Genomic DNA, 16133 nt, shown 5'->3' on the forward strand with positions numbered 1-16133 from the left:
AGGGACCTGTATAGAGCCTCTGTATATTGCTAATGAACCATGCAAAATATGTTGAAACATTTGTTTATATATATATATATATATATATATATGTGTATATAAATTCTGATCAGTAGCTGCTGTGCGCGAGCTTGGGGCAGTGTGTTTGTTTACAGACAGCATGTACTGTCTGCATGCATAGTACTATTGTAGTTTATTCCATAAACAAATTTGCCACATAAGCAAATTTTCCGTGTGTGTGTGCAGTCCTCGGTGTAACCAGAAGCAATTCTGTAGCATGTTTTTTGTTCACACAAACATGGAAAGGGGTGCGTGGGAGACATGTAAACACAACAGGCAAAGAAGGGTGTGAAGTGCGAACAATTACAACATCCTTGGCCCACGTTTGAAAGCAAGCAGGTTGAATCTTGTTTGCGTGGCTGTGAGAAGTGAGATGTCTATGCGTGAAGTTGTGTGAGTAAAGGTTACCGTTTAAAACCTCTTGGGTTAAGCAAACCATGGGGCACATCAAGGGGGGTTTCACAAATAAAAAATCTGAAGGTCAAACTCTTCACAATGTCCAAAAAACATCAGTGAAATTATTCTCAGGTTTGTGCTGGCACACATTGCGTCACGTCAGGCCTAACTAGTGGCTGTGTGTGTGTTTTGTCTCTATTTGCCATGATTGTGGAATTTAACATGGGTGTAAGACAGGGTTAACACGCCTTGTTACCATGACAGCACCCTGCCCTTAACCTGGATCAGACCATGTGTATACGCTCCCACAACAGGATGCGGTGTGTGTGTGTGCGCATACATGTGTGCAACTTCCTTTCGAGAAGAATTTGTCACAGCTGAAGATAGAACATGTGTGTGGAATTCTGCCTTGAAGTTCGGCGAGTGCTACAACTGGCCGTGGTGTGGAAGCTGATCCCAGTACAGAAGCACAGAAAACAAAGTTTTACTTCATCTCATTCCTCAAAGCTTGTTCAGTTTAAAGCAGGAAGTTTGCGCACGTCTCAGACAGCCATGCATTGCGCAAAGGCCTTGCCCCCCGCTACCAGATTCCCAGGCCTGCTTCAGGAATAAATCGGTGTTTAAAGCTGCGCCGTGTGTTCCTGCAGTGCTCCATCACAAGCAAAGCAGTCTAATGAGAGCTTTATAGAGCTGTAAAGAGCTCTGCCTTTAGGAAGTGGTTTACAAACCAGACCTCTAACAGTTACTTACACAAAAACAGACATATACATACGTACTCAAACACACAACACACACACACGCACACACTCCTCCTTTCCTAATGACACTCTGCATGTCGCCTCCTGTTTAGGCCTGAGGTGAAATGTGGTGCTTGGTAGATAAGTGTAGTGCAAATGATTTTTCCCATTCTCACCATCCTTTTTTTTTTTTTTTTTACTATTTCCTTTGCCATTTGGAATTTCCTCGAATTAACATTCTCTCCTTTTTGGTCATCTCTTTCAGGATGACCGGTTGGGAATTCTTCACGCGTTTTCCTGCACTGTATCCATTTCTACTCAGCCAGCTCAAAGAAGCTGCAACTTCAGTAGACAGGTAAGAAACTACTCAGGGTATGTGGACTGTGTTTGCTTTTATGCAGGAGCTTTTCTTTTTTAAGAAACCCAGAGGAAAAAAACAGTCAGTCATGTTTTCTCTCTTCCACTCTTCTGTTTTCTCAGCAGCAGCTCTTTTAATTTCAGTTCATTTAACTGCCTTATCGGGCCTCTTAGTCCTATTAAACACTGATGGACAGCTTCCTACTTCAGATGGCTTTGATAAGAAAGCTGTGTGTGTGTGTGTGTGTGTGTGGGAGCAGAGGCCATTTTGGATCCAGACTACCCTCTGGTTTCACTTCCACAACTCTGAAAAGCTGTTGCGCTCTTATCTGTAATCCCACCATTTCATTTAGACCCAAACGCCTTCCAAACTCGCATTGCAAAACAGGCCCCTGGGGTCAACGTTTTTGTAATATGAACGTTTTCTCTGTCTGGCTCTCGCTTGGTGACACTTTCTCACGGTCTGGATTGAGCTGTCTTTCCCTCAGAGAGCCAGTCACACTCCTCCATGTTTAGACTTAATAACTCTACTAAATCAAATAACAAAAGCACAAAAAGATAAAATAGAGGCTTGAAAAGTCAAGACTGCCTTATGTTGATGTTGAGGCAGAGAGGGGGATTGTCGGATAGGCTAGTTGTGATGGAATTGTGGGTAAAGCCAGCTCAGACACATACCGTTGATTGATATTGATGGGCTTTTTCCTTTGCTCTTGGAGCTTTTTCAGGGTCATACTTGTCTTTGGATGACTTCTTGGAGAATGCAGGAGAAAAGGGGAAAAATAACAAGCAGGCTCACAGGAACAATGCGACATGTAAACTCCTCCTAACGTGATATTGAGTTGCCTCTGCTAAGAAGGAGCCAAAGAAGCTGTATATTTTGTAAATCTTCTTTTCCAAATTTCCATCAATGCACCACCTTCCCCCCTTCTCTCTCTCTCTCTCTCTCTCTCTCTCTCTCTCTCTCTGTCAGTCCTTCTCATGTTATGAATAGATCTGTGCTACTGCTTGGTCTGTGGGGTCTAAATGCATTACATTATCAGCTTATCTGCTCTGGATAGACTGAAATAAAGCCAAGTTTTGTAGTTCTACCTAAAAGACCCAGAGAAAAATCTCGGCTTCTAGAGTTCCAAGGCGATTTTGTCATCTTCGAGAGTTTGATTGATTACTCTGTGTGTGTGTGTGTGTGTGTTAGAGAGAGAGAGAAAGATAAGGAGAGGATGTGGATGAGGTGGGGTGAGCGGGAGTGGGGGGGTTGTACGCGTCGGTGAGGCGATGTGAGATGAAGTGTGCGTGTTTGTGTTTGAATGATGTGATTATTCCAGTATGACATCGCCAGCACTTTCAAATGTTTACTCTGGCATGCGTCTCCTCTTGAGAGAAAGGAGAGCGTGATGGAGCAGAGAGTGGGAGAGAGCGAGACAGAGCGCCAGAGATGGAAATGAGAGCAGAACCGAGTGAGAGGGCCTGCTTCGGCGCCTGACTACATTTGGCCTGCCTCACCTCCACATCAGGCCTGCGCCATGCCTTTCGACGCAGAGTTTGAAAATAGATCCGTTTCTGTAAACACTCACAACTCCTGCACTGATTCTGCACTTGTTCCAGATGGACCTGTCATTCAGCTTGTGTGTGTGTGTCTCTCTCTCACCCTCTTTCTCTCTCTGCCTGTCTCTCTCTTTCTGTCTCAGTGATGCAGGACAAGTGAAGCTGCACCCCAGCCTGTTCCTGCTGTTGCTGGTGTTAGGACGTCTCTACCCATCACCTATGGATGGATCCTCTTCCCCTTTGAGCCTGGCCTCATTTCGGCCCTTCATAATCAGGTTAGAGTGCTAGGGCTTTTTGTCTTTGCTTATAACATCATAACAGAGCGATAGTGTTCACAGTACACCATACATACTTGTGAAAGCGGTTCACTAACAGAAATTGAATCTGAAACAGCCTAACATTAAACATCAAAGCATTCAGTCCATCATGGAAAGATTGGGAGCTCAAATCCTGAGGACATAACAGCCATGTGTAGCTGAGAGAACAAGAGAGAACGATGTGGTCCTCCTGGAATTACTCTTCCCCCAGTCGATTAGAGTGACACTAAGCCGTCGTAATGTTTGTGCGATTGCGAAAGAGGACGGTTAGCACTCTCAGTTCATGTTTGTTAATTCAGCATGAGCAACAGTTTAAAACACCGCAGTAGCAAAGCTGCACATATGTCAGAAAACACCATGATCTGTGTAGGATCTAGAAATTGTTATATACCCAAATAATTCAAGACCATTTGACATTCAGCTGTCGTTGGACAGGATACAATTTATAGACATAAGTGTCATATGTGTCTATTACGTAATGTTGCCTGACAACAAGCAGCACTTCTGTAGCAATTCTGATTAATTTAAATAAGATCTCTTTGTGTGTGTGTGTGTGTGTGTGTGTGTATATATATATATATATATATATATATATATATATATATATATATATATATATATATATATATATATATATATATATATACAGACCACAAAAAAAATATCAGCATTTAAGGTTCGAAACATTACATTGTGTGCGCAATCATGCACCTGAGCATTGGTAGGACACATGATCATATTATGTATATAGGCTTCATTTATTATTATTATTAAATTATTATTATTATTATTATTAATTATAATTATAATTATTATTATTAATATTAAAGTTTCATTTATTTCAATTCACTTTTTTATTTCAATCATCTCAAAGCAGCATTACAGAATATTAGAAATTTAGAACAAAAAGCTGAAGATTTAATATTAGACTTGTATTTAAATTTATTTGGATATTTGGATTGGTCGTTAATGAGATGCCTGAGGTGAAAAGCTCCCTGAGATGTGATGAGGAAGAAACCCTGAGAGGAACCAGACTCAAAAATGGTCACCTGTACTGACTATTCACTTCAATAGGAACACAAAACCTCTACATCTGCTCGTTTATGTAGTCAGTCAAAAAGTATAATCTTATAAGTCCGAGGAAAATGGCCAGATTGGTTCAAGCTGCCAGTAAGGATACAGTAACTCAGATAATCACTCTTTACATCTGTGGTCAGCAGAAAAGCATCTCAACATGCACAAAACTTCAAACATTGTGGTGAAGGGGCTTCAACAGCAGAAGACCATATCAGGTTCCACACCTGTCAGTCAAGAACAAGGATCTAAAGCTCTCATGGACACAGACAACGTCTTCAGCCATGAGGTTTTGCATTAGACAATATAAGGAGTGTTGGTTATAGATCAAAGCTGTTTGTGAGCAGTTCTGCTCCACTTTTCCTACATGTTTGTGTTGATCCTAACCTCAGTGTTTAAAAGACATTTTCTTTTTCACTTCCTCCCCCTTTTCTTGTGCTTGTTGTTCACTGTCACAGCATGTTCCAGTGGTGGAAACCTGCACTCAAGTAGCTCCTGTTTGCACATTTCTTACATTGTCCAAGTGTGAAAATGGCCAAAATATTATTAGAACATGTTCTCCAAGCATCTGTGGTGACCTCTAAAAACAGCTTTTGTGTGTGTGTGTGTGCATAGCACATACACACATGCCAGGAGAATCTCTGGGAACACTGTCTACCTCCTGGTAGAGAGGAATAGAAATGTTTAGATTTTCAGGGAGCTGGATGCTGTAAGGTTGGAAAAATTCCCAGGCTCCTGTGCAGAGTATTGTGAAGGTTCAAAGAATATTTGCAAATGCTAACAAAGAAAGAATAAACCTTTTAATTCATCATGAGATATGGAGTTAAAATAAATACATTTGTTTAGATTTTGTTACCAAAGAAATCCGTCTGCGATTTGCACCAGTAAAAAATTCAGTCAACACCTTCTGACCAATCAAATTTGAGAATTCAATAGTGCAGTGGTATGCATGTACGTAATACATTTATACATTTGCTAATTCAAAAATACCTTCAAAAAATGCACTTATACAGTACAGGGCGTTTTCTGAAGAGACGTTCAAAGTGTGAAAGCTGTTTAATGATTCATCTTTCAACATTATATGACTTCTGAAGTGTTGCTCTTGTTCTCTCTGCACGACAAAGAGCTGCACTTGAGGTTACATTTTTCTGTAGCATGTCTGCGGCCGGTTGACGACGGCGCTGTTGACATGATCGATGTCATGGGGGTCATTCACAAGTGGGTTACTGAGCCTTCACCCTCCAAACCCTGGTACTACTTGCGTTTATCTATATTATAAAAAGATTCAGAAATTACAGATGCTACGCCTTTTAAAAATAAAATGATCAATGAATTTTAGGGAATTTTAAAGATCTTTTTATGCCAGGTTTGGCGTTCAGATTTGGTGCAAATGGGTTGTATTTGTGGGTCCAGTTTCAACTTCAACCACAGAACTCATACTTTTTCTACCATGATGTGAACATTACCTGAATCTGCATCATTATATAGATTGTGCTGCTGCCACATGATTGGCTGAGTAAATGAGCAGGTGTTCTTTTCATGCATTTTGGACTTTCGTGCATTTCTGCTTCAATTCGAGACACTTCATGGAGTGTTTTTACCTTGAAGAAGAAATGCCTCTTCTCCCAAAAGATATAGCAGTTTTTAGACCAGTCTTTTCAGATATTACCTGGTTGATGAGGGGAGTGTTGATGATCTCATGCTGGGATCATTCTCAAGTGGTTTATTGGGCTTTCTACCATCAAACCCTGTTACTCCTTACTACTACTACTTGTGTTTTTCTTATTAAAGATTAGTAAATGATATATGCTGCACCTTATTAAAATGAAAATGGTGTGAAGTTAATCCAGGAATTATCGGCACTGATCTTTTTAAGGTAGGTTTGGTTTTTAAATTTGGTGCAATCGGGCCATATTTGTGTTTGTAGCACCAGTTAATAGTTAAAAAGAAAAATGGGTAAAAGGGCATGTCTTCAAATCCTTTGCTGTCTACTTCCTTCTCCTCTCAAAAAAGGAGAGGAAATAAGAATGTCTGTTCTTTTGAGTAGAAACCACAAACCAGCAAATCCATGCCTGCACAATCACTCCAAATCCTGCATCACTTATGATAATATGGTTGATTCTGATTTGTAGCATTAGTGCTGGAAGGATCTGCCCTTTTTTATTGTATAGTATTGTGTTTAATCAGTATACTAGGATGTGTGCACACACAGCTAGTATACATCTTGTGAGAAACAGGAAGAAGTGTGTTGAACTTGTTTCTCAGTAGATTTTTACTTCACAACGTAAGCATTCCAGCTTTATTACTTCTGATTGCCCTTTGTGTGTGTGGGAGTGCTGTTTTTCAGATGCTCACTCACTGCTAAGGAGGAGATGAGCAGTGCAGCCAGCAGTCATATCATATTCTAGGAGATCCCAGATCAACACAGGACTTGTGTATATTCCCAGACTTTGAGAAACATGTGTGCCCGTATGATGTGGTTTTACTTTGTTGTATGTTTTGAACATTGGAGGGTAGTGTGTTTTTCAGCCTTGTGTGTCTTTGACATTTGCACACAGAAAACACACAGTGCCTTGCTATGCTTTAGCATAATTGTGTGTGTCTGGAACGAAGTGGAGTTGGGAGGGAGAGAGCATCAGGCCAAGGCCTTGGGCTGGAATGCAGATAACGCAGAGCAGAGAGGAGCAGAGGAGTCCATGCTAATGGAGACCAGTGGCATACATGGAAAACACGCTTGCATAATCATTCTGCCAAAAAAAATTTAAAGCCACGCACAGCTTTAATGAAAAAATAGAATACCAACAATCAACCTACTGAAGTATGAGAAGTAAGAAATTATCTCAGTGATGGAATAAATTGTCTTATGATTCAAAGCAGTGGTGTGTTAGAGTGACCTGACAGCATGTCATGCAGATCTGAAAGACGTATTTTAAAGCGTCACTGTAAATGTCCGTAACGGCATGGAGATCAAACTCGCAGCTTATGAGTCCATACCAAAGATTTCAGCCCAACAGTATCCACAACTAGTACAACATCGTTCTACTTAATAATCAGGTCATTTGTTTGCTCTCGGCTACATTAGCGAGTCATAATTGAACTGTGCCTTTAAGGTTTAAGGGCTTTGGGATAAAGGTCTGGCTGGCTGCTTCTCGTCAGTGGAGGTATGCGAACACATCCACCCAAATGAAGCCCACATGGAGGAGATGTTAAATATAGCCAGGCCCTGACTGTCTGCGCTTGCACTCCTCCCCTCCCCAGGCGCGTGTGTACGTGTCTGGAAACTTGGTGCTATGTTGACCCCCTGTGTCCTCCTTGCAGCTTCAAACAAGCTTTGAGATCCATGCTGGGGGAGTTATGGAGAGAAAAGAAGAGATGACCTGAAAGATCAAATATGATGTTTTGGTTTCTGTTGCATGATTAGGAATGGGATAACGAAGCGCTTGCTGCTGACAGGGAGGGTCCTTCTGCAGGACTGATAAACTGTGGAATTTAAAAGCACATTTGCTTAGACATAAGGCAGGCTTCAGGTAGTCACTAGAGTCTGGTATGTTTCATCAATAAACATGGTCAAGAACCAACTACTTTGACAGAACGAGGCAGTTTGACTGACTTAGCAGATGACCAACCAGTGACCTTTTCCTGTAGTCTGTCAACAAACATATGAGATTCTCATTTGCTCGTCACTAACGACTTGAAGCGAAACTTTTTAATAACTTTTAAAGGCAGCATTCTCCAAGTTTTTTTTTCCGTTCAGAGATTATATCTTGCTCTGAAAACCTCATAGTTTTTCTCGATGAAAACCGGCACACAGAAGCATTCGAGGTTCTGAAGCTAATGGCCAAAAGTATACGAAAGAAATCGAACCATTTGCTTAAGATTAAAATTACTTGTTTATTGATCTGGAAAATTTCAGATATTCTGAAAGAAGTCTGTAAGGTTTTAAATCATTTGTCTTCAGACATTCCCTTTGCTGATATTTCTGTATCTCTCTGGGGAGTCATACTTCCTCAAATAGTAAATGCAACAAATGTAGATGTACAAATGGTCGACAAATTAAAGGGTAAACTGGTGGCTGTTATGCTGTGGAGGCATTTGTTAGAGGAAGGAGTCATTGTAAACCAATACAGAATGATTCTGACTGATCACCTTTATCCAATATTGAAACACTCCTATATCTAAGGGAGTCCTCTTTTCCAGGATGACACTACCCCCCCTCCACAGGCCAGAATGGCTCACTGAGTTGTTTGTGTTACATTAAAACCACTGCTTATCTTGTTGCAATGTGTTGAAAGCAGGAAAAAAGAGCAAGTGTATGAGTGACTTTGACAAGGACCAAATTGTGATGGTTTGATGACTGGGTCAGGACATCTCCAAAACAGCAGGTCTTGTGGGGTGTTCAAAGTATGCAGTGGTTAGTATTTACCAAAAGAGGTCCAAGGAAGGACACCCAGTTAACCAGTGACAGGGTCATGGGTTTCCAAGGCTGATGCATGTGGGGATTGAAGGCCCATCTGGTTCAGTGGTTAAGGTAGGAAGGTTGTGAGTTCGAATCCTAGGACCACCAAGCTGCCACAGCTGGGCCCTTAAGCAAGGCCCATAACCCCCAATTGCTCAGTTGTACAATTGAGATAAATTTAAGGCACCCTTGATAGGGGGTCTGCCAAATGCTGTAATTGTAAATGTAAATGACGGTTTGATCCGTCAGAAGAGCTACTATAGCACCAATTGCTGAAAGACGTAATGAACATGCATGATAAAGCCTTCATGATTACCAAATTGAACACCCGTGTAATATTTTTGAGTGCTGTGGTAGACAGCGCTCTATACCACTATCTTCAAAACACAACTTGGGAAATAATAATTGAAAGAAAAGCGAATATTCCTCTAGCACTGTTGTACAGTTGTGTAACAAATCTATGGAAAATCCCACTGAAGCTGTTGTGGCACTTTTTGGAAACTTATTAAGACACTTTGTTGTTTTTTCCTTAGTCAGATGTATGTATCTAGTCCTCTTCTTTACTACTTGGGCTTGAACTTGAACTTGGAGCTTTTATTTACATTAAAATTAACTACCCAGCTATCTACTCAAGCCTGAAGGAAGCAGCAAAAGGAGTAGGGCCAGCCTTAGAATGTAATGAGAGGAGTTATAGAGGTGTAGTGTTCTTTCTCCTTTGAGACCGTTTCATAGGAGACTTCATGTGAAATGATGTGAAAACACCTGGCTCTCTTCTAAACCGGGCTTGTTCTTGTACTCTTCCTAGGCACTCTCTAAATCAGTTTAGATCCATCAGTTTAGATTCCATTTGGTGTTTAGTCCCAATGTGGTACAGGGTTGAGGGTTAGCAGACTGTATAGTCGTATAAGATTGGGGAAACCGGACCACCAGGACAAACAAGAGCCAGATGGCTGCTTGAGCCGTAATGGCCGCTCGAGACAGAGCCCCCAAGAGTCCCCAGGAGATGCCTCGCCTCGGCCGGCTGTGTTTCTAAAATTACACCCTTCCAAACTGTCATTTCCTCTCCAAAGAGTTTTAATGAGACAAATTAGTGCTGATAGGAAGCATATGAGGCCTGAAAAGGGAAATAGAGACTGCGAGTCATTAGTGAAAATGTGTATGTGTGTGTTTGCCATACTGCTTTACTATACACATTAGCATGTAAGAGCTCAAGTTTATAGCAGGTTAAGGGACCGTGTGTGTGTGATTACGTCTGTTCAGCAGCAGCAGGCGTGTGTGTGTGCGTGTCATGTGACGTGATTTGTGCTTCTTAACAGCGACTGTTGTCATGCTGTGATGCCTAAATGAAACATGCGTTGTGTGTGTGTGTGTGTGTACATTGGCGGTGTGTACATCTAGAGGAATTTGAACTCAGCAGGTGAGGGGCCACATGGCTGGAAGCCTGTTGCAGTTTCACGTCTCTCTAATTCAGAAACCGCCTTCATTAACTTCTTCAGACTACCTTCCTGTTTCTGGCTTTTATGTATTTTGCTTTCTTTCATTTCATTTTTTCCTCTAATTGGTTATTCTGTGTGTTTTTTCATTTCTTCCTCCAGAAACTTTCTCTTTCATAGTACAGTGGTGAAGATTATTGGTGTTTGCTGCTAATGTCAATCCTGACTACTTTTTTTTTAGTCTCTGCCTTAAACAAGCACAGCTTAAACCAGAAAGTTCTCAAGACCAGCAAACTACAGTCAATCATTCAGCGCATACTTTTCCTCTCCTTTCTATCTGTCCGCCCATCCATCAATTATTTTTTGCTCTAAATATCTTACCACTGTGGCTCATTTCCCAGGGCTCACTCTTTCCATTCTGCTCTTTCCCACTGTCATTTATCGATGGAGGCACTGTGTTTTTTTGTTTTTATTTTTATATGAAGTGTTTTATGGCTTCTTTTAAATAGTGGTTGTGCCACTCAGTCCTGCCTGAAATGCACCATTTCGATTCCATCCACCCATTCTGTCTTTCCAGCCCCATCTTCCCCTTTCAGACTACATGTGTGCTGCCATATTACCTCAGAAAGTTGTAAAAGCAATAATTCTACTAATAACAATACTGACAAGAATGCCTGCAGTGACCATATGTGCAGAAATATAGTAATATGCTGCAACATATTTTGAAGTGAGCGTTGCTGCTTGTCTTTCAGATAGACAGACTTTCAGTGGCTAGACTGTGACCTCTGTGCTTTTATACTTGGTCATGTTATGTGCCTGCTTTGTGTCCATGACTGAACCACTTTTTTTTCCACCTCCTAATTAAAACGCTGCAGGTTTCACCAGGTGGTCTAGAGGCTACGATCCTGAGCTGCCGCAAAAGAAAACAATTGCAATCATCACACAAATCGGACACCCCTTCTCTTGATTTTCTACCACCAAAGCTACACTCCTCATTACTAGATTTTACTCATTATTTCATTTTTATTATTGGTTAATTATAAATCCAGTCTGAACTGCAGGTTAAACTAGTTAGTTAGATGACCATTCATGGTTCAGTGGTTAAGGCGCTGGGTTACTGATCAGAAGGTCAGGGGTTTAAGTTCCAGCACTGCCAAGTTGCCACTGTTCTTAAGGTCTTTAACCCTCTATGCTGTAGGGATGCTGTGTCATGGCTGACCCTGTGCTCTGACCCCAACTTCATAAGTTGAAATAAGTGAAGAAAAAAAATTCACAGTGCTGTAATGTATACTATACTTCTGGAAAAATGCTTTGAGACAATGTCCATTGTTAAAAATGCTATACAAATAAAATGAATTGAACTGTAATGTGTATTTGGCATGATAAAGGCTGCCTCTTCTTATAGGTGATGACTAATTCTAGCTAGAATGGGTAAAATCTTTTATCATAGTGTGCTTGTCATATGAGCCACGTTTTTCCATACAGCACGATGATTACTCAGAACAGCACATTTTTTCTTGATAAAAAAACCAAAACTACAAAAAAATACCCTAAGCGTGAATAACCCTAACTTCTAGTTTTCATCTAGATGGATATTCTGATATGCTGATCGAATGTTAGATTAGATTATAAAGCAGCTCTGACGTGTGTCATGGCTCAGTTGAAGCCTTTTTTTAATATTTATGATCCTTATCCACTTGTGTTTACTTTTATGCTTTCACACACATTGTACAGAATCCTGCGTGTAGAGCTTTTACAGGCTGATTGTACCATCCAGTAGAGATAAGATCTGAATGGACACCACACCTTATAATAAGCTAGATAAGGTTTGCCTAGTTGATATGGGTACGTCAATCTCTCTCTTTTTTTTTTTTTTCTTTTTTTTTTCTGGTGCATGCTGAAGCTGTCCGATGCAGCAGTAATGATGCCGAGTTTAGTGGCAGCTCCACCGCGGTGCTGGCTGGTTGAACTGGTGTGTGCTTTCTTGGCATTTGGCATTCTTCCTGACATTAGTTATTTTTGGGCATGGATCTGGTGGTAGATCTCCAACAAGGCTGAGGTGTTGCTGTAGTGTATATTAACAGCAACAGCAGGAAATTAACTTCCCTGAGCTATACGTGAGAGAGAGATTTAGGTTGTTCCAGGTGCTCTGCTAGTTCAGTAATGTAAATATTAAAGTGGGATAGACTGAGGAACTATTTTCCATCCTCCATTTCTTGAACGACTTATCCTACACAGGGCTGCAGGAAACATGGAGGGTGTCCCAGGGGTTTATTGGGCACAAGGTGGTGGATACCTTAGGGTGGACACGGTGCCAATCCATGATAGTGCACATTCACATTGTCAATGACACACACCAGACAATTTTGAGATGCCAATCAGCCTACAACGCACGTCTTTGGACAGGGGGAGGAAACCGGAGTATCAATGGAAACCCGCAGACACAGGATGGAGACAGGAACTCTAGTGGTATGAGGCAAATGTGCTGACCAAGAAGCCTACCTCAAAGAATTTTTTAATTTTTCATTTTTCATTAAATCCTCATGTCAAATGAAAGCGAGTCATTTCTAAAAATCTAAAAATCCAAATGTTGGTTGATGAAAGCATTTAGATCATTTGAAAAGATGGCAAAAAAGGCCGGCTCTTATTCATCCCTCTGCATTCAGTAAGGAATGTTCAAAAAAAAAAATCCTGGTATTTTGAATGCTGCAAAATAGTTTCCCAAGTTTAACTCTCACAAATGCCTCTGAAATGGTTTGGGTCCATTGTGCTGTACAATCTCAGGTATGCTTTTCGTAATCCATTTAGTTGGGATCATCAGAAGGTTACAAGTTCCTTATTTTTAAAGTATTGAGTCAGTTCTTTTAAAGACTGATGAAATTAAAACTGACTGGAAACCTTTTCACTTCATACCTCATACTTCTCTCCTTACTTACACCTACTTCATAAGTTGTTCCATCTCTTCCAGAACTGATTTTGCTAAATGGAGCCTTCATTTTCTCTACGGGTTTTAGTCAGGGTTTGGTTTTATTTGCGCTGTGTTTATAAAAGTACTTGCATTCTGTTATATGTGGGGGTGGCATTATGTTCTCAGGTTGTCCACCTGTCCTTCCGATAATCTTGTTCACACCGCGTCTCAGGAATAAGTAGTTGAATGCTATAGAAAAAATTATATTATCCCTAATGAGCAAGCCAGAGGCAATGTTGGCAAAGAAAAACTCCCTTAAACTATATGAGAAAGAAACCTAAAGAGGAACCAGACTCAAAAGAGAACCGTGTCTAGGTGACACCGGATAGCATGATTATAAATCATTACTCTGCTACAGCTGTATACTATGGAGTCAGTTAAAGGGAAGTCATGTATGAGTATCAGGGTCAATTTTGACCACTTTAGAGTTTCAACTTTACACATCTGTCATATTCAATTGAAGTTTGACTCTTCATAGATTTAGACCTGAGTGCAGTCTTTAGGCTATCTAAGGAACAACATCCTCAGCCATTTTTAGGGTGTTCATGTGCTACAGTTCATAGCAATTTCATGGTGATCTTCAGGTTTTCCTTGCAGGTCATCCTCAGCAGATTATCAGCAGATGAACTGATCCAAATAGAGTCTGAAATAAATTCCTCTCTAGCTTCCTCCCTGTTTGATGTCTATTTTAATGGAATTCCTGGCATACAAGTTAGTAACAAAAAAGACCTAGACTTGTTGGTCCCCATGGACTCCGTTGTTAAGTTCTTGTTAACCTATGCTTTCATTAAGATAAGTTCAGATGATCTTAATCTAGTGGCTGGATGAATCTTTCAGGGGTATCTAGCAGGGATTAAGGCGTTATTTATTTTTTCATCAACGTAACCAAATCTATAAAAGTGCCATAGAAAGGTCCACTAACAAGCTGAGAAATGTAGTCTCTCTGGCTTGTGGTGACAAATTTTGCAATTGGACACATGCCCTGAGTCCTGTGGAGTGTGCACAGCATACTGAGCTCCATTGGTGTGTTTGTTGCCTGACCATGCACAGCAAGTGGCACAGCCCTAGTCAAATGCACACAAAGCATACTTTCACACTTTGAAGTAATTTTGCCATTCTTGCAAGCAGCAAGCCACAAGAACCAAATCCAGTGTCGCAACATTTTTGGCTTGCCACTTCCACTTTGCTGCTTGTGCCATGTCTTCTCTTATATAGCTTGAGTAATTGCTTGTTAGCTAAACATAGGTTTTTTAAAAATGGCAGGTAAGGAGGTCGGTCAATCAGTGAAACTTGCGTTTAACCAGTCAAAGCCGTTCACTGTGGCAGCCCACACCGATAGTTCTTCCACCAAAAAAAAACTCTGGAGCATGAATTCAGACAGTTACTGTATCCCAGCCAGAAACTAAAACTGGCCCAGATGGTCGAGTTCCTGGAAAATATGAGGTTTAGTAGACTTTGTTTCCGGAAAGATTCCTTTGTGCTCTTCACACCTGGGCATGATAGTGGATCAAATCTAGTTGGGCATTAAGATTCTCCTTATCATCGTAAAAAGATTCTTCTAAGGAAGTGTACTTAACACCAAGAATGCGTCTGTCTTTGATCTGCCAATATTGTTCTGAAGTCTTTCAGGGAATTGGGAAAACTGTAAGATCCGGCCCATGCTTCCTTTGGCTTTCCAAGTCAAAATGTTATGTAATCAGACAACTTTCCAGAATCATAATCAGTGTGAGTTTTCCGAGGCACAGCGTCTGAGTAATAACTATGGAGAGGTTGTGATTCTGGGCTTGAGGGTGTATTTTAGCATCCAAGGTCACATTCTTCTGAGCATACACAACACAGATAAAGACATAATCTTGTCTTCTATCTCATTTTCTGTACCACTTGCTGGGTTGCGGGGATCCTGGAGTCCATTCCAGGAGACTTGGGGCACAATGTAGGGGACACCCTGGAGTGGGTGGTAACCTAATGCAGGACACAATCACACACACACACATGCACTCATTCACACACTATGAACAGTTTAGAGCATACAACACACATATTTGGACTGGGGGAGGAAATCCGAGTACCCACATAAAAATATGGGGCCAGACTCCTCAGTCAGGAATCAAACCCCTGACCCTGGGGTGTGTATCTACTCAAAAGAAGTTCTTGTTACAGTTGTTTCCTTTTCAGAACATTGTTGTAATGATATATTAATTTTCCGAAATCTTTTAACAATAATCTACATAAGGGTGTTAAGTTGTTAAAGGAGTTGCTTGAATTGTTGCCATGCTAACAAAATGATGGTTTTGGGTTCCAAACCAGCATCGTTTTGCTTGCTTGCTGTGGAACTGTGCCGAATGGTTCCAGATTAAGCTCCAGTGCAGAAAACTTTTATGTGGGGACGCGAGAGATGATGTGACGTGCAATTGTGATGGATGTTTGAGCTTTCCACCAGAGGTTTTGAAGTATCCCCCTGTCTTGCATATTTTTGTGTGTTTCCCTGCTCAAATCACACTTCGGATTCGACTGGAAGTTAATTGATGCGCTAGAGCTTGGGGGGAAAATGTCCCGGACAGGGGGAACTTAAGGACGAGGGTTAGGAACACATGGTCTGTATTGACTACACTGCAGTGTTCCTCCACGTCATCTGGCTTCAGCAAAGAAAATATAAAATAATAATATAGGTGGATACCACTGCACTGAAATAACACCAGTTGCATTCTAGGGGATTGGACGAACATGTCGGTTTGAATTCCTCCTATGAATTTGTAGTGTTTACTGATCAAGGGTTCAAAGACAGCAGACAGG

The 16133-nt window shown here is 41.0% G+C and overlaps 1 protein-coding gene across 3 annotated transcripts in view; it reads left to right on the top strand.

Annotated features, from left to right (window-relative positions):
- thada (THADA armadillo repeat containing) overlaps positions 1–16133 on the top strand; it is an 83330-nt gene that overhangs the window by 35117 nt on the left and 32080 nt on the right. For all 3 annotated transcript variants that reach the window (XM_058386497.1, XM_058386496.1, XM_058386498.1), the window contains exons 27-28: positions 1459–1548; positions 3236–3367. In XM_058386497.1, coding sequence (XP_058242480.1) covers positions 1459–1548; positions 3236–3367 — 222 coding nt within the window. The remainder of the gene's footprint in view (positions 1–1458; positions 1549–3235; positions 3368–16133) is intronic.

The sequence above is a fragment of the Hemibagrus wyckioides genome, linkage group LG03, assembly GCF_019097595.1.
Source record: "Hemibagrus wyckioides isolate EC202008001 linkage group LG03, SWU_Hwy_1.0, whole genome shotgun sequence".
Taxonomy (NCBI): domain Eukaryota; kingdom Metazoa; phylum Chordata; class Actinopteri; order Siluriformes; family Bagridae; genus Hemibagrus; species Hemibagrus wyckioides.